This window comes from Amblyomma americanum, chromosome 8 (genome assembly GCF_052857255.1).
Source record: "Amblyomma americanum isolate KBUSLIRL-KWMA chromosome 8, ASM5285725v1, whole genome shotgun sequence".
Taxonomy (NCBI): domain Eukaryota; kingdom Metazoa; phylum Arthropoda; class Arachnida; order Ixodida; family Ixodidae; genus Amblyomma; species Amblyomma americanum.
This window is the reverse complement of record NC_135504.1, coordinates 116,946,699-116,965,467: the sequence shown is the minus strand read 5'-3', so window position 1 is coordinate 116,965,467 and position 18,769 is coordinate 116,946,699. Positions and strand designations below refer to the sequence as shown.

Genomic DNA, 18,769 nt, shown 5'->3' with positions numbered 1-18,769 from the left:
AAAGGTACACCGCCGTAAAATTAGTCTCGATAAAGGTTGTGGCAGATTCCTCTGCTTGTAATGCTTGTTCCGCAAAGCGGCATTCGGTGAAGTTTCCTTTATAACGAACATAAAAAGGCTAAAGACCATACAGTTTTCGCATGTGGAAGATCTTGGGCGGTTCTAGAATGCCAAGAGCAAAACAAGAAAATTTCTTCTCAGGAGCAATTTCTTACCAGCAGTTTTGTTTTTTTCGGGTTGCCTGCTCATTAACACAGTTACATGAATAGGATTGGAACAATGCCTAGTGTTTAGGGCGAAGGTTTAATTCCCCCCCCCCCAAAAAAAAAAAAAGAAAATTTTCTCCTGGGGATTCAGAAGCGATGAAAAAGCAGAAGGGAGGCGAAAGCACCGGTGGTTTCGACCGCAGTACTGGTGTTATGCTCCCACGTGCTTTTCCTTTTTGTTAACTGCGTTCAGGTGAATAGCCACCCGATTCTTGGCCGATCCCCCAGTGTGGGTATGTGCCATCTTTTGATAGGCTAACAACAACAACAACAACAACTGGGACCTCCGAGACACCAAGCCTCGGTCCTTGCTACACGGTTGAGAGCTCCTTATCCTGCAAGGCCTAAGGCTCCTTATCTCCAAGCTCCGTAGTGAGCGTAGACTTTTAACACGCGCAGCCTTCTGAGATGTGCGCCATGAAACTGCCTGAAGCCGACTACATCCCCACGAGAAATATCGCGAAGGATTCCATTATATGGCTAATCGAGAATTTTTCCTTCGGCTGGGGTCGTCTCGGACGAGAAATAGCTAGCTCCAAATTTCAGGCGCACGGTTCTTGTTACCTGGCCTTCCGCACTGGAGAAGATAGCAACGACGATGACCGTGAGTGCCAGTTCTTGTCTTTTTTTCTCCACCACGAGGATAGCCAAAACGTGACTGCAGAAGCAACGTTCTGTGTCGTCGACGTGAAGAACAATGATGCTCTCAAGAGCACCACGACTGTACTAACGTTCACGGACGGGATAGCGACCAGCGGATATTTGGGCACCATAACCAGAAGCGCTCTGCAAAGTGAAGCTGCGCAGCTTATGCCTGGAGACTCGCTTACAATACGCTGCGATCTGACTCTCGTTGACTACTCCGACGAGCACACTGAACGACACAGGACCACTTTGAGTGTCACAGACTGCCGTCTCTCGGAAGACTTGGGCTGGCTCCTGGACAGTGGCAGCAGCGCCGACGTCACTGTAACTGTGGGCGACGGCAGGTATCGCGCGCACAAGGCGATATTGGCGTCCCGGTCAGCAGGTTTTCGAGCCATGTTCCAGCACGACATGCTCGAGAACCCGCAAGGGCAAGTCTTCGTGACAGACATCGAGTACGAAGTGTTTAGAGAAATGCTCCGCTTCATCTACACTGGACGTTCACCGCACCTCGACAACATGGCGCACGCCCTCATGGTGGCGGCTGACAAGTACGGCTTGCTGACTCTGCGAGACGAGTGCGAAGACGCCCTCATTGAAAAACTCAGCTTCGAGAGTACGGCGTTCAGTCTCATCGTCGGCGACAAACTCAATGCTACCATTCTGCGTCATTACTCCCTGAATTTTATTTGTGCCAACCTGTGCGAAGTGATGAAGACGGACGGATGGTGCACCCTGGTGGACGACCACATAGATCTGGTGTTGGATGTGATTATCGCTGCCCTTCTCGAATCTTGCGAGGACACCATCGAGCCGCCTGCCAAACGACGAAGACTGTACGAGATACGCTAAGATGAATATGTCCGATGCTCATAGCTCTACGCACTGCATAAGACTGCAACACCACGGACAAGCAAACGTGTGGTTCCAGACATTTCAAAACTTTTCTGGTCTTGTCATTTACCCTGCCACGGAACTCTTAATCTTTGACCACGCAGTGCGGTTTTGTTTCATAGCAGGCGTCAAGCAATGCAATGTGCAGCTGCCTTTGGAATGCATATCGCTCTTAACCTGTCACTTTGTTAAGTAATGTGGACCTTTCCTTGTGACCAAGATTATTAGAACATGAAAAATGTGGTAAAAGAAAATAAAAATACAAAATGAAACGAAGAGGTCTGCGGCACCAGGGGTTGTTCAAAGTTTTTGAGCGACGAAAGGCTCACAGCTCTGGCCAAAAATATATTCACATTAATTTACTTCGTACCCGCTCTCACGTTCGCTTTCATGCCACGTAATCAAAATAACTGATAACCGCGCATTTATTTTTTCGATCGGTGATTTTATACAATTAAAGCAGTTTGCGTGCATCAGGAATGTCGTATTGAAGAAATTAAATTCAGGTGTCCAACGATATATGAGACAGATACTGCGCCATTTCCTTTCCCCAAAAAACCAATTATTATTATTATTATAAATTAAATTATTAGCACCGCAATGCCTGGTCACTTCAGGCACGTCATGCTATTTTGGTGATTTTACATGAACTGGAAATAAGCTACGTAGATTTCTTGTTAGGCAGATATCAACAATTAGTAATACTGTAAACGTGTCTGTGCGTCTACAAACGCATTTTCATTCTCATTTCTGCGGGACCGTGTGCTAAGATTTTGTGTCGTGCAATTAGTTTTACAGGCCGATTGTTGCCGTGAAATGGTAGAACAACTCAGAAGCAATCTCGTGTGAATCTCGTCAAGGCACGTCTTTTTTCCTTTCTCCTTGTACTCCCTCCTTTATTCCTTACCTCTTCTCTTAGTGCGCGGTTCGGGTGTCTAGCGAGATATGTGAGACAGTTACCGCACCATTCCCTGTCCTCAAAAACGAATTTTCATTTTCAATTTTATTCGTAGTTGTGGAACACAAAATAAATCCACGTGTGTGCTGTACGATGTCAGAACAGATTCCCGGAGGGGGGGGGGGGGGGGGGCGTAATTCCTCTTGAGCCCACCACAATTGCACTTCTTTGTATTTCTCTTCTTTCACTCCCACCTTCCCCTTCCTCACGGTGCGCTAGTGGTGCATAACAACTGAGGCAGTTACTGCTCCTTTCCTTTTTTCCTCTAGAACAATTTTCTCCACTCCTTTGCACCTATATCCCTGCGCTTTCGACAGGTGGTCGGGACTTTCCATAGACCTGCACTTCGGCACCTCTTTCTTCCATTCTTCTTTCACTCCCTCCTCTATATATCCCCTTACGGCGCAGTTCTGGTGTCCACCGAGTTGTGTGAGACAGTTACTGCGTCATTTCCATTCCGGAAAAAACTTTTATTTTTTTAGATGAACCCACCTTTTTTTTATTTAAGCATCCCCCTCATCTCTCATATCATAATCTTTATGCCCTGAGGCAATAAACATCGCTTGAAAAAAAAAACATTTTTCTCGTCAAGACGGAAGCGCGCGCGAAAAGGATCACGGGACAGCTAAAAGAAGAGAAAGTTGGAGAGCACGTGAGCCCTTTTTGATCTGCTGTCGTGGCATTCCGCCACGAATCAGTCTGGCCTACGACATCAATCCAGGAAGACGCCAATCTGTTCGGACCATGTCGCAGGCTAGTGCCCCGTACCAGCCTTCTTCAGAATGCACATGAGGGGACTCCTTGAAGGGCCGGCAACAATCTGGATCACTTTTGGTAATTACGTGCAGCGATATCTACTTGCAGCAGCTTTCCGAGACATCTGCTCCGGCCCTGGATGTACACGTCATCGTTCAAGGTGAGGACTACAGTGCCCTTCTTACAACGCGAATACATCCAATGTTCTGGGACAACGAGGCCGGGTAGATAGATTCGTGACTTCTTAGGATATGTCCCAGAAGGTCTCTGGCAGAATAGTTAGCCCGGTAACTGGCGTTCAGGCCATCATCGGATACTCTGCCGCATTTTCTCGTTTTCCACGGCGTTCAACGTGTTCGCTATGCATTGAATATAGATGTAGCACTCGACGCGCGTCGCAGCTATAGCTGCTTCGGCGCGCTTTGTGCGTTCAAAAACTTCGTCACATTACGAGACGGGAAGCCGGTGATTGCGTGTTCGACTTCCTCTGTCACACGCACGTCGGCGCGAAGTATTTTTTTTCGAGTGTCCGCGACTATCACATAACGCAACGGCTTTTTTGGTTCCATGTGCTGAAGGCGCCGGCGACTGAAATTCGAGCAATGCTGTCCACCTTAAAGCCATTTCAGCCTCATGGACCAGCATCCGTGTTTAGGCCTAGGACTGAAAACAATTAACACGCGTGTCTTGAAAAAAATTACAAAAATTCCCTGCGGTTAAACTACTGCTAAACCTGGTTAGAGGGCGAAAGCTGTGGTGTATTGGGCAAGCAGACGCGGCTTGGTGTCTGTAACATTGAGTGCGTTCCGCACACAATAGGCAGCGCACCCACCTTACCACAGTGGCATGTGGCAGCGGCTTGGCGTCTGTAACGTTGGGAGCGTTCCGCGCGCTGCATAGGTACCCGCCAAGGTCACTAAGTGGTTAAGGCGCTCGTGTACTGAAACAGAGTACCGGGGTTCGAACCTGTCCGCGGCGGCCTTGTTTCGATGGAGGTGGTGGTAGTGGTTTTTGTTATTAAAATAATAGTAAAAATAAAGGAAAAGATTTTCGCTAGCCCCGGCATCTACCATCGATACTGAATCGCCTGAGCTGGGGCAGCGGAAATAAAGGATAGCAGGCAGAATGGAGAAATCAAATAAAAGACGTGAGGGGACAGGGAGAGGAAAGGGGGAGAAGAAATATATACAAACTATTTACACAATAAAAAATGTGTCCAGGTTGTGCGCGTGATTAGTTCATTTTAGAGAAATTAAAACACACGCGCACAGCACTGTGTTGGCTACAACTGGAGTGGGGCGTCCAGTTATTAATCGTTCAAGGCAGAACTCGCGGAGCGTTCGGTCACTGCGTGTAACTACCTGACGGAAAACAGACGGGACGTCAAGCCCGTGTGTTCGAGTGAAGCAAAGAGGCTCAACAAAGTTCGCTCACGCGTCCGCGCACTGCACTCCGGCCGCAATAGCGTCTCGATAGTGTTTCGATGGAGGCGAAACGCAACTGAGGGCACCTAATCTGGTTACGTGGAGGAATGTGAAAGCATTTGTTTTGACGTAGGGAAAAGTTTTTGACAGAAAGAAAGGGCGCAGTAGCTCTCAAATCTGGACATCTCGCTGGACATCTCAACTCCGCAAAACCATGTTTTTTGAAGAAAATTGCTAAAAAATTGAAAATTGGTTCTCGGGGAAAGGGAGTAGTATATGTCACATCTCGGCGGAGACCTGAACCCAGCCGTAAAGGAAGAGATAAAGGCGGGACTAAGAGAAGAAAGGAAGAAAGAGGTGCCGTTGTGGAGGCCTCAGGAATAATTTTGACCACCTGGGCATCTTTTACGTGCACTGACATTGCACAGGCGCCTTCGTGTTTCGCTACAGTCGAAACGCGGCCGCCGCAGTGGGCTTCGAACCCGGGAACGTTTTTGCCGAAAGGGTGCAGTAGCTCTCAGATTTCGACATCGCGGTGGACACTTGAACCCCGCGACATCATCTCTGGCTCTGGGAAGGCCAAATTTAACGACACGCGAAGAGCGGCTTTACCCAGCGTAATGAAGCTTTTGCTTCGAAATGCATAAATAAGATGTTTAGGCAGTATAAGAGGACTGTAAATTCGCTTTTCGGACTCTCGTCCCTGCAAGACCCCTTTTGACGGCAGACATCGCGGTGGTGCGGTGGCATGATTGGCTGTTCGAGTTGCCTCACACAAAGCCTTTGTTTACTTTTTTGGAAGAAGAAACTCGCATCCATGGGGATGAACCATGAAATGCGCGCAGCGCCACGTTCGGAAATTGGCGACGCCAACGTGTGTACTCTTTTACCGTCGTTGAAGAGTTTATTTGGTTAGAGCGCTCGGCTACTGATCTGGAGTACCCGGGTTCGAACCCGACTGCGGCTGCCGCGTTTATATGGAGGGGAAACTCTAAGGCGCCCGTGTGCTGTGCGATGTCAGTGCACGTTAGAGATAATAATAATAATAATAATTGGTTTTTGGGGAAAGGAAATGGCGCAGTATCTGTCTCATATATCTTTGGACACCTGAACCGCGCCGTAAAGGAAGGGATAAAGGAGGGAGTGAAAGAAGAATGAAAGAAGAGGTGCCGTAGTGGAGGGCTCCGGAATAATTTCGACCACCTGGGGATCTTTAACGTGCACTGACATCGCACAGCACAGGGGCGCCTTAGCGTTTTTCCTCTATAAAAACGCAGCCGCCGCGGTCGGGTTCGAACTCGAGAACTCCGGCTAAAGATGTCCAGGTTGCCGAAAATATTCGGGAGCCCTGCACGGCGGTACCTCTTTCTGCGTCTCCTCTTATTCCCTCCTATATCTCTTACCTTACGGCGCGGTTCAGGTGTCCGGCGATATGTGAGGCAGGTACACCGCCATTTCCTTTCCCCCAAAACCAATTTCTAATTAAGGAATGGAAATGACGCAGTCCCTGTTTCACATATCTCAGTGGACTACCGAACCAGACAACACAGCCATCACTTCTGAATTAGTGATTCGAACCATTTGGCACAGACCAACATGGACATGTGCTATATGCGGACATCTTGTGAGTAGGTGTCTGGTACCTGCCCCCTGTACCAAGGTAGAGTGGCTGACCAGCCAGAACCTCAATGTTGTTCGTGGCATTCGTGAGAAATTCCTGCCTTTTTAAGCGGTATACGCTTTCCTTTTTACAAGTAGAAGAAATTTCGCCATATGCTCTAAGCTTTCCAATTTCGGGCGCTCCCGCAGGTGTTCCGAAGGGACGCAGTTCCTTCGTTGTCATGAAAACAACCGACGAACGCTGCATTTTTCCTGTGCCGTCCTGCTGCTTACGCGCGCTCTTTGTGGCCCATTACGGTAAACGTGTCCAGGCTGGCGAGGATCCGCAGTCAAGCTGGAATAGAGCAAATATTGATAGGTAAGTACCTGAATCTCTCTTCATAACACTATGAGCGTTTGTGTACTCTATCCTTTATTTTACAAACAAGGCATTCGTTGTTGGCGTAAGGTATCCGAAAATGGCCATGTCGATCACCTGGCGAAATGAGGACGTGCTTCTATTGCACCTAAGGGAAGGCATCGAAATTCATGAAAACTGGTGATAGCTACCAACACCATCAACTTAACCATCTCTATAACCATAAACATCACCATAACCATAACCATCACTATAACTATCCCCACAACTATCTCCGTCAAAGAAAGTGCGCGATTGGAATCGCCAACTCGATGAAAAAAAGAACATATCGAGAGCGGCTTCAGCAAGATGTGTTAACACTTCCTAACCTTTTTGTGTTTTCCTTTTTGAGTAACTGCCCGTCTCGCGGTGGCTCAGTAGTTATGGCGGTCGGCTGCTGACCTTAACGACGGGTTCAATTCCGGCCACGGCTGACATACTTCAATTAGGGCGAAATTCTAGAGGCCCCTGTACGATGTCAGCGCATGTTAATGAACCCCAGTCCTGTAGCCGAACATTCCAAGGACTCAGACCATAGAATCACCTTCGAAGAAGCCCGCATCTTCGGAACCAAATAAAATTACCATAAAAGGCTGCCCCGCCGCGGTGGCTCAGTGGTTAGGGCGCTCGACTACTGATCCGGAGTTCCCGGGTTCGAACCCGACCGCGGCGGCTGCGTTTTTATGGAGGAAAAACGCTAAGGCGCCCGTGTGCTGTGCGATGTCAGTGCACGTTAAAGATCCCCAGGTGGTCGAAATTATTCCGGAGCCCTCCACTACGGCACCTCTCTCTTCCTTTCTTCTTTCACTCCCTCCTTTACCCTTCCCTTACGGCGCAGTTCAGGTGTCCAACGATATATGACACAGATACTGCGCGATTTCCTTTCTCCAAAAACCGACTAATATTATTATTCATAAAAGGCTCCTTCTGAAATACTGGCACGTCCGAATCACCCCGAGCAAAGTCAACCGCACAAAAGAAAACCTGCGCCCAGTATATGCCCAGGGACTTCGCTCTTCAACTGAACGAAAAAAACTCTCCATTGACCGCCTCCACACAGTGCTACAACGTGACTAAAAGCCTTAACCCCACTTCCTCCCCTTCGCCCACGCCTTTCGCATCACAGCTTTCGTTACTTTGACCCCCTCTTCCCCTCCATACTTAGAGACTCTAGCTACTGCCCTCAGTCACCCCTGATGAAGGAGCTGAGTCGGCTTCAAAGCGTTGGGTTAAATTTAAATTTATATTTGGAGATGTGCAGTTTATTATAAGTGATGACGAAGTAAGGAAGCACAATTTATAACTCGCATCTCTCTTTTGGGAATAATTTAATGTCCCATCATTTATTTTGCGGATACATGCCTATCCATGGCGGACAGTAGTAAATCATTTGCACCCAAGACCATATTCCCAGTTCCCAGAACGTTAAAGAACCCCACGTGGTCGAAATTTCCGGAGCCCATCACTGCGGCGTTTTTCATAGCCTGAGTCACTTTGGGACGTTAAACCCCCTTAAAGCCTAAATTGTAAAGCCATTTCCCTGCAAGCATCGACGCCAGGTGACGCCTGCGGTTTGCACTAAAAAAATGTCGTGCGTTAATATTCACATTCACATGGCTAATATCAGAAGGACAAAGTTTTGGACCTAACATCGACATCATTTTCCGACTTGATTTTCAGTGAATTTCGCATATATTATCTATACTGAAACTTCTGCTGTGTCCCGTGATTGTTAATTTTCTTAATGTATTGTTTTTATTATGCTTTATACTCCTATCTCTTTCTCCTGCTCATTGGTTCTTGGTGAGTTTGTTGCTGAACCTTTCGGGAATAATTTCTGCTGCTAGTAAAATCTCGCACCTCTCTTTTTTGTACCAGTCACCATTTTCTGCGGCAGTAAAAAGACCAGAAGGCTAGCGTAATTGATGGACCATATATGCTTGTCGCTGTATCACAACTCCTATTTTAGTGGATGGTTTCGGGGTCTTCGGTTCATTTGTCCTATAAACGATCGCTTGTTTCATACGCGAGTCTTGTAACACCAATGCTATTGATATTTGCCTCTAGCATTCGGCTGCTAACCCTGAGCGCAATGATCCGAATGCCTGTCATAGCAGAGGTGTTTCTTTAAGGCGAATTCGGGCCTAAATAATGCTCGAAATAATTCCGGAGCTGCCCAGTATGACGCCTCTAATACAGTAAGTGCAGCTTTGCGACGTTATTCCCCACGTATATCATCTTGTTCCTTCTCACCTTCCTTCTCTTCCCTTCTTCCTATTTTTTCTGGCTTTTCCATTTAGCCTGGTCAATTAGGTTATTGCCACTGGCCTCAGCTGCTTCTTCGAGGCGCTGAAAGCTGCTGCTTGGAGCTGCTTCTTGGAGGCTTGCGGAAATGCCAAATGGGCACTGAGCTTTCCTTGGACGTCCTGCAGACGCCTTAGACATCGTGACCGTCAGCAGGATGTCCAAGGAAGTTTCAATGCCCATTGGGTGCAGCCCGTGTTACGTAACACGGTGCCCAATCCGGCGCCCACCATTCCGTAAACAACCTGAAAGCACCTTATTTCCGCTCCTCCGATTGGAAGGTTGATTATTTCCACATACTGAGTTTGTACATACTGTAAAATGCTTTACCCCTATCCTTTCTTATTATCGCTTCCCCGTCTCTTTCTCCTACCCTGTCCTTTTATTCCCGCCAGCCGCAGCTCAGGTTAGCTCAGGGCTTCGATGGCAGATGCCGCGGCTAGCCACATCTTCTCTTGCCATTGTTATACTTAATTTTTATTTTTCATAATGAATAGCGACTAATTACAACAACGTGATGGCAGCCGCAGGATTACGGCGCGTGTCGCTTTAAATTCGAATTAAGCGCCGTGCTGTGCCCGTGAGTACCGTAGAGCACGCGCACGCCCAACTTCGCCACGTCCAAGGAATGAGGCGACTAGGCCGTAGACTCCCATCAAAAAGTGGATAGCTTGACAAGCGTTGATAATAATCGAGACACTGTTATAGGTTAACGCAAACTTGTGACTGGGCCGTGATCAGCCGCGCCTTCTGAAACTCTCCTTTAAAATGCAGGCATCAGCATCACAGCGCTGTTCCCGTGGTCGATGGACATGGGTTTGCCTAAAATACGTACAACGCGTCCGGGCTTCCCTGCGGCAGCGAGTCCTGTAGCAATCGTCACACTACGTCTAACAGGTGAGTTCTTTCCCACGTCCAGCTCTTTCCTTTTCCCGGTCCTACAGACGAAGCCTTAGTGAATTGTTTAGCTTGCGTACACCGATTGTCTAATTATGTGTGTAGGTTTGATGTCCAGTAAATCATTTCCGCGGGGCGCTATTTGCGTTCTCAACCTCCCCTTAATTGTATACCTGCGATGTATCAAAATACATGTCGCGGAGAGAGTGAGCGAAGACAGAGAGCATGTTTTTTTTGTTTTTTGAAATTGAAGGAGCCCAGGTAGCACCGAACTTTAGTATAATGTTATACAGATGTGATGTATGTGCAGTACATGATACATGTTCCATTGCAATGTTACATTAGCGGTGAAAATTAACACATAACGTCGTATGTGGTACACAAAACGCAATTTTGCTCTCTAAACATTGTTTAATGTAGTCTTCGAAACGTTGTTACAATTTTAGAGGCCGAACTATAGAACAATATTACAAATATATTTTGAGCACTGATTTCTAGAACTTGTTCCACTGTTTTTACTGTAAAGGTGTTTTTCAACTAGACGTACTTTGCAACCTCATCTCTTAGATAGTACTCGCCATAGACTGTATGCACATGCCCATTATTTTGTCAGAAAACTGTGGTTATTACCCATTCGCCACTATCATTCATCGGACATCCCTCAGGAATGGGTATATAAGTTTGACTCAATGATATTCATTCGGAGGTGAGTGAATATGAGTTGCATGTTAGGCTGTGCATACTGGAATTGTGTCGCCCTCATTGCCGGTTCTTGTAAAGTGCGTTTTTATGGAGGAAAAACGCTAAGGCGCCCGTGTGCTGTGCGATGTCAGTGCACGTTAAAGATCCCCAGGTGGTCGAAATTATTCCGGAGCCCTCCACTACGGCACCTATTCTTCCTTTCTTCTTTCACTCCCTCCTTTATCCCTTCCCTTACGGTGCGGTTCAGGTGTCCAAAGATATATGAGACAGATACTGCGCCATTTCCTTTCCCCAAAAACCAATTATTATTTTTATTATTATAAAGTGTTCTAAGTTGTGTGCCAGCACAAATGGCAGGCCAGCATGGTTGTGCAGGGCTGCTTCACGACTTTCGAGAATGTTACATCAATGTCGCTTACATGTTTCATTATTATTCTGGGAAGGTGATTCTAGCGTTTATAAGTAACATTATAATAACGTTAGACAAAGAGAGCATTAAGCACACTGAAGTAACATTTCCCGATAACAAAAATGTAACATTTTATGATGTGTCGGTGCTATCTGGGAGCCGGCGGATCGTCACATGAGACAAGCGGCTGAAATGAACGCCGGGCTACGTTGATAGAGCCACCTTTTATATTACAAAATTAGTTAATCAGCGGAAGCTATATTTGCTCATTCAAAGAAAATTTGAACAAAATATTTTGACCGATAACCTACGTTGGTAGTATACGGTCCAATGCAAAACGAGACAATCGGGCAACCGCAATGAGAAATGTCTGAACTAAGATTTAAGCAAAATACAAACAGGGAAATGACACAACAAAACCATCCGGTGTCTGGTCGAATATAAACAAAGCATTTGGGCAACAGCGTACGCAAAGTGCGAATTAACACACACGCCCGCCGCGGTGGCTCAGTGGTTATGGCGCTCGGCTCCTGAACCAAAGGACGCCGGGTTCGATCCTGGCTGCGGCGGTCGAAATTTCGATGGAGGCGAAATTCTAGATGCCCGTGAACTGTGCGATGTCAGTGCACGTTAAAGAACCCCCAGTTGGTCAAAATTTCTGGAGCCTTTCACTACAGCATCCCTCATAGCCAGTCATAGCCAGAATCTCTTTGAGACGTTGATGCCCATGAACCAAACATCCAATTATTTTGCAGATAACTCTCACTTCAGCGGCCCCACACTGTCCCGGATTATGATTGGGCTGGCCATGTTTGGTCGAGAGAACTTGTTTTAAAATACTGGGCCTTATAATATGTTGAAATTCTATTCGAAACCCTCCAAGCTCTTTAGCAGAGGATTCCCGTTTTTTTGTGAAACGTGTCTTACATAATGGTGAAGCGGTTTCTTTGGCGATACTTACAGAAACCACACTCAGCTAAAGCACCTGATTGTTGTCACTGATCACCGCCGCATCCGTTACCTCAACCTCGCACATCCCATTTCCCAGCACTTGCTCAGCCCGAGGCGAATGGCCTGTGGTCTAGCTTTTTTTTTTTTCTAGCGCGGTTTGAGAACTCTGAATTCTGACCTCGCGGATAATGCTTTATTACAGAAAGTTTATGTTGCAGGCTTATAATTTTCGCTGCAAATGAAAAAGGATATATTTGTAATCATTTTAGGCATAGAATTAATGTAGCTATAGAGATATTTGGTGGAGTATAAAACGCGATAGCTTTAGGGAGCTCGTGTAGCAGAAAATCCGGCGTCGCGGGTGTCGCTGACAAAGAAAGAAAAATCCCCGAAAAATCCCCAGAGGAGGACCTTAGGAGGTTGGTGGGCCAGCTAGGTCAAGTGACCTTGTGGCGTCCATCACAACCATCCACAACCTTTCCATCCAGGAAAGGTATGACGACAAACAGGGATCTACGAATGTAAATTAGAGAACGACCTTCTATATATACAGTTTATATAGGAATTAACCCATTACGCTATTCCGTACACCATTAAAGAGGAGCTTAAGTGACCGCTCTGCCGTTTGCATATTGTACTTTACTCACAGGTGTCTGTCTCGGGCCAACTCGCTGAATGACGGGCAGTCGTGGCCAGCTACACTGGCTGAAGTGCGTCCGTCTCGTGGGTGCCGGCAGTTTGGCCGAAAGCCACAGTTGACCAGCAGGGGTGAGGATCACTTTTTATCCCAAAATATGTTTAGACATCGTCACTAGGCATATTTATGCTTTGCTGTAGTGTCGGTGCCATCGGCTTTTCCCCAAGAAGCTACAGAATGAGTACACAATGTTCTCCAGTCGATCCCTGAAAGAAGCCTTCGTGGCCATTCCCATTCACTGATAAACTAGGACCACACGGTGGTTTTCGGTCGTGATATTACGAATTAGAATAACCTGTTTTATATTTTGTTTCTCGCCAATAAATTTGACTTTTCATGTAATTCTCATTTTCACAGCAATAAAGAATAAGAAAGAAAAAGTAGCATAAAAATTGCGTACAGCTTACCCTACAAAGCACCTGTCCTCACAGCTGATTTGAATTCAGGAGCAAATACGAATACTTAAATTGCCTTAATAAGTTACTGAATTGGGATTGCCTAGAAAACAGCAGCCATTTACAGGCGTGCTCAGAGTTTCGCGTCGCCAAGGCTATGCCTCCTGTCTTAACCGGGGATACGAAAATACATGACGACCGTTGAGCCACCTAGCGGTTCGCTATCACTATGAGCTTAGCGAATGGGAATCTAGAACGTTGCATGAAGCCGCTTGAGCAGAACAGATTGCGACACGTATGTAGCGTAGTATGTATACAGCTGGTGGCTTGTTTGGTGCTCTCGACCGCGGCTTTTTTACAGGCATGTAGGCGGGCGGCCGTGATAGACACTGTGACCTCGTCTGTAGGGACACAAGAGAATAACCGATTTTTCCTGCGTCGAAGGAGTACAGCGTTCTTATGAGAAAACGCTCTTTAAACAGAAAAACGAGGCTGCGTTTCGACGGAGGCGAAACAGTAAGGCGCCCGTGTGCTGTGCACGTTAAAGATCCCCAGGTGGCCGAAATTATTCAGGAGCCCTCCACTACGCCACCTCTTTCTTCGTTTCTTTCTTCACTTTTTCCTTTATCCCTTCCCTTACGGCACGGTTCAGTTGTCCGTGGGTATGTGACGGATACTGCGCCATTTCCTGTCCCCAAGAACCAAGTTTTATTTTCGAGTTCTTCCTGCGACTGGCTGCTTTCACATGTGAAGTGCATAATACCGGTTATTTGGTTATTTTGGGTGATCAGTGAAACGTGGCTTGGAAGTTTTAATTTATCACGGAGTTCTGCCGCTTGCCGACGGTAGCAGTTTGAATCGAGCAGACCGGGACATATTTTTGGATTTTAAATTCCTATTTCTAGCGAAAGCAGTTGTCTCCGGTGTCGTTGGCGTCGGCCGTAAGCGAAAAAGCGCTCCTCCTCCCCGTGAGCGATAAAAATCCCTCCTCCTCTTCCTCGCAATGTACGCCACTGTCCCAACAGCTAGCGCGCGACGGCAGCGCGCGGAAAGGAACCGACCCCTGTCACATATTTCGGTCGACAACGCGGACCGCGCCGCATGGGAATGAAAATGAAATGAAAATCGCTTATAATGAAAGGAAGTGAGGACTGTCTCACATATCTCTGTGGATATCCGAACCGCGCTGTAATAATAATAATAATAATAATTGGTTTTTGGTGGAAAGGAAATGGCGCAGTATCTGTCTCATATATCGTTGGACACCTGAACCGCGCCGTAAGGGAAGGGATAAAGGAGGGAGTGAAAGAAGATAGGAACAAATAGGTCCGTAGTGGAGGGCTCCGGAATAATTTCGACCACCTGGGGATCTTTAACGTGCACTGACATCGCACAGCACACGGGCGCTTTAGCGTTTTTCCTCCATAAAAACGCAGCCGCCGCGGTCGGGTTCGAACCCGGGTAATAATAATAATAATAATTGGTTTTTGGGGGGAAAGGAAATGGCGCAGTATCTGTCTCATATATCGTTGGACACCTGAACCGCGCCATAAGGGAAGGGTAAAGGAGGGAGTGAAAGAAGAAAGGAAGAGAGAGGTGCCGTAGTGGAGGGCTCCGGAATAATTTCGACCACCTGGGGATCTTTAACGTGCACTGACATCGCACAGCACACGGGCGCCTTAGCGTTTTTCCTCCATAAAAACGCAGCCGCCGCGGTCGGGTTCGAAGACGGGAACTCCGGATCAGTAGTCGAGCGCCCTAACCACTGAGCCTCCGCGGCGGGGCCGAACTGCGCTGTAAGAAAATGAAAATGAAATGAGAATTGATTTTATGGAAAGGACGCGAATCTTCTGACGTATGCCTCGTTCGGGCGCAGTAGAGCCGTGCGGACACGCAGGGATCACGCGGTGAGCGGCGAACAACGCAGCACACATCCAAAGCGCGTTCACCACGAAGCTTGCTTCTTGCTGCCCGTTCGTTCGGCGCGGAAGCTATGCTGGCGTTTGTGGCAGCGGGTTTGTCGAGAACGATGTGCCGTCGAACTACAACTGCAATTTGAGTCCCACGTGTTTCGGCGAGGCACTTGGCAGCGCTTCTACGTGGTTTTCCGCTACCGGGGTCCGTTTGTCCGTTTCACCGTGCCTAACAGAGCGATTTGCCCGAGTATAAAGGCGTCGCGCCTAACGGGCGATTGCGGTCCGTGGACTAATAACAATATTAATTGGTTTTAGGGAAAGGAAATGGCGCAGCATCTGTCTCATATATCGTTGGACACCTGGACCGCGCCATAAGGGAATATTTTAAGGAGGGAGTGAAAGAAGAAAGGAAGAGGTGCCGTAGTGGAGAGCTCCGGAATAATTACGACCACTTGGGGATCTTTAACATGCACTGACATCGCACAGCACGCTGGCGCCTTAGCGTCTTTCCTCCATAAAAACGCAGCCGCGCCGAGGACTCCCTGACAGCGCCGCGACACGCTGTCGCGTTCCACTTTTAAACGCGAAGCTTAAGCATCCTCCAGTCTTTTTTTTAAACAAGGCACTATGAAGCAATATTACAGCAACTGAAATTCTTATTCAAACTTCACATATTCTATTGTAACAGTTGTTACACTGAAATGGCCTGTGCTCCCCGTTCTCGGGGTGCTTACGTTGCGGGCATCAAGTGAGATCCCCTTCATTGAAGCAACCCTTGCATCATACAAGTACGCGGCAGCGTGTGGATGATCTTGTTTTTTCTTCCTTGCAGAACAGTGGCTCAGGGGTCTTTTGCTGACCATGTCGACGGCAGAGCCAAACCTGCTGCCCGGGCTGTGGCAGTTGCTCGAACAGAGGCGCTCACCGAGCTGGCCAGTGTCTGAGCTAATGGCCGCCTGCCGACCACTGGTACACGACGAGGAGCTGGCCGCTTACTTCGCGCCAGGCGCCGAAAACCTGTTCCGCCACTTTGTGCGCGAGAGGCCATCGTACTTCTGCTATGACGCCGAGCAGGACACTGTGACCGTGGCCGAGGACTCCCCAATCGCAGCCGTGGATCATTGGCTGGCCAGGTACCAGGCACTGCAGACCCAGGCGGCTGATGGAGGCCTGGATATATGGAGCGAAGCGCTTCACAACTGCCTGTCTGCAGTCCCCGGTATGTCCGACCACTTGATGAACTTGTATGACGGCAACTTGGAAATATTCTTCAGGTCGCACCCGAGAGACTTCACGGTCGATAAGAGCGGTACTGTCGCATGGCTGACGCTCAGCTTCCAGAGAAGGAACCACGCGGTATACCTGAGAGAACGCAACCTAGTTCTTTCCTTTGTTGATCTTCAAAAAATCGGGGCGACTAAAGACAACCCGTGTGATGTCCACACTCTGACAATGTACCTCCCATTCATGGGGGAGGAGGAGAGAAATCAGCTAGACGTGGGACAACCTGAACAGGTTATTTCTGCTTTACCCTTGGGATTTTATAACTGCAGCAGCCGACAGTGGATACGTATCTCTCAGGTACTGTGATCCCCACTACGGTGAAGCCTTATTTCTGAAACACCAGGTTCAGGCTCACTGCGGACGTACTTCCGTACTCTCACCCAGGGTATCTCTGCCGGAGCTCACTCTCATAGCTAAGTGCTCGTCATCGCCGGCGGCTCCATGTCTCACCGGCGGCAGATCCGTGGTAGCCAGAGTGAGCCATATTGTCCAGCGACACCCCGCCATCTTCTGCGTCGACTTGCAAGCTGGTGAGGTATGCTTGAGACAAGAGCATTCACCTTGGCCGGAAGCTTGATGGAGTACGGACACTGAACTCTTGGCAGTGCTCTACTTCACCGACGTTCTCAAGCACATAGATGCCACATCACCGTCGCAGGCAATATGCTTAAACTACGTCGTCCACGTGGCTAGAACAGCGCCACCGAACTGGAGGGACTACTTGGAATGCGTAACCCCGCACCTCCACCAGATGTGTAACAGTTGCTACACTGAAAAGGAACTGCAGCGGCTGAAAGGGGGCACCAGAGAAACGGACCTACACTTCAGCGTCGTCTACTTCTAGAGGCTGCGATCTCTTTCTTCTTCTACTTCCAATCCTCGTGTCACTATTATAACCAAACGAGAGAAATATATAGGCACATTTAAAACGATTCAGCATGATATTTTCCACGCTTCACTTGTGGCACATTGGCGCTTCCCATAGCAGAGATGCTAATATAGTATGAACCAAAGTGCGTTGTGAATTTCATAATCTTGCTATGTGAAGACAACTTTATAGCTGCCAGGAATGACTTTTCTAATTGTGAACCGCCAATTGTGGAGAAAACTACGGTGCTTGAATGATTTTTTGTCACCGCTTGAGTTGTATCATTTACACCGTTTCAGAGGTCATGGTAGGCAGGAAAACCATTTATCTAGCCATGGCCTTTACTTCATAGCTATGATACGTATGGCCCAAAGTCACACACGCGTAGCTCTGTTCCACGATCACGTAACCTCCCCACACATTTCTGCACACGTTGCATTAGATGTTTTCATGCGGTGTGCGCACTAGGGGGCGGAGGGGGTAGGGAGGGTGCGTGACCTCAACCTTTAGCGGTCTGCCCCTCGCATAGTGCAATCTTTGACGTCATTGGACGCGAGACCTGGGAACCGTTGCGAAACGTTGCGAAACGCCCCTCAGACGCAGCACGTCGCAGGGTGTTGAGAGCCCGAAGACGTGCTTCAGTTCCAGCGTACGTAGTATAAGCATGAGACGCAGCCCGCAAACACACTGCCCGAAAAGCTCCGCAGATCTGTGCTCACATATTCGTTAGACCGAGGGGTCGAATTTCAATATAGGCGAATTTCTGGAGGCCTGTGTACTGTTGGATGTAAGTGCATGCTAAAGACCCTATGTGGTCGAAATGTCCGGAGCCCTCCACTATGGCGTCTCTCGTAGCCTGAGTCGCGTTGTGACGTTAGGCCCCCTATACCAAACTTACAAATTGGGAGAACGCTTGCGCCTACCGGCGAAAAGCAAGAGACCCGAGATACGAATATTGCCTTTTCGAAATGCCACTAGCCCAGGCCATTGTTTCAGAAATGGAGAATTCCTGTAGGACTCACTGCCAGTGAAAGACGCAGATCCTTCAGTTTATTTTTTAGTGTTTCAGGAAATCACTGACGAGTTCTCATTACATTTGCTCTGTTTTCTTCATTTAAACCTTTTAAGCGAAAGGACTTCATAATTCCTCATGTGTGACGACGCCCAATACAAATCGGTTTACATGTAATAATTCACATAATTTAAGCAAGTTCATAATATATACGATATTTGCGAAGTTTTTCACACTAACTATGCAGTGGTAAGAAAATTTCTAACAAGGGTGCATTTTGAAGGGAAATAAATCAGCGTTTCATATGTTCTATATTTGGAACATTAGCAAGTAAAACTTAAGAAGTTGTGAAGAACAAAACAAACAAAACTTTA

At 47.7% G+C, this 18,769-nt stretch overlaps 1 protein-coding gene across 1 annotated transcript; it reads left to right on the top strand.

Annotated features, from left to right (window-relative positions):
* Positions 1–683: 683 nt before the first annotated feature.
* On the top strand, positions 684–1,763 carry LOC144102695 (protein roadkill-like). Its single transcript, XM_077635891.1, has one exon. The coding sequence runs from the start codon at positions 684–686 to the stop codon at positions 1,761–1,763; it is 1,080 nt and encodes a 359-aa protein (XP_077492017.1).
* Positions 1,764–18,769: the final 17,006 nt, after the last annotated feature.

What these genes read in the sequence shown, in the direction of transcription:
- LOC144102695 (XM_077635891.1), top strand. Translation starts at nt 684, where the DNA reads ATGAAACTGCCTGAAGCCGACTACATCCCCACGAGAAATATCGCGAAG.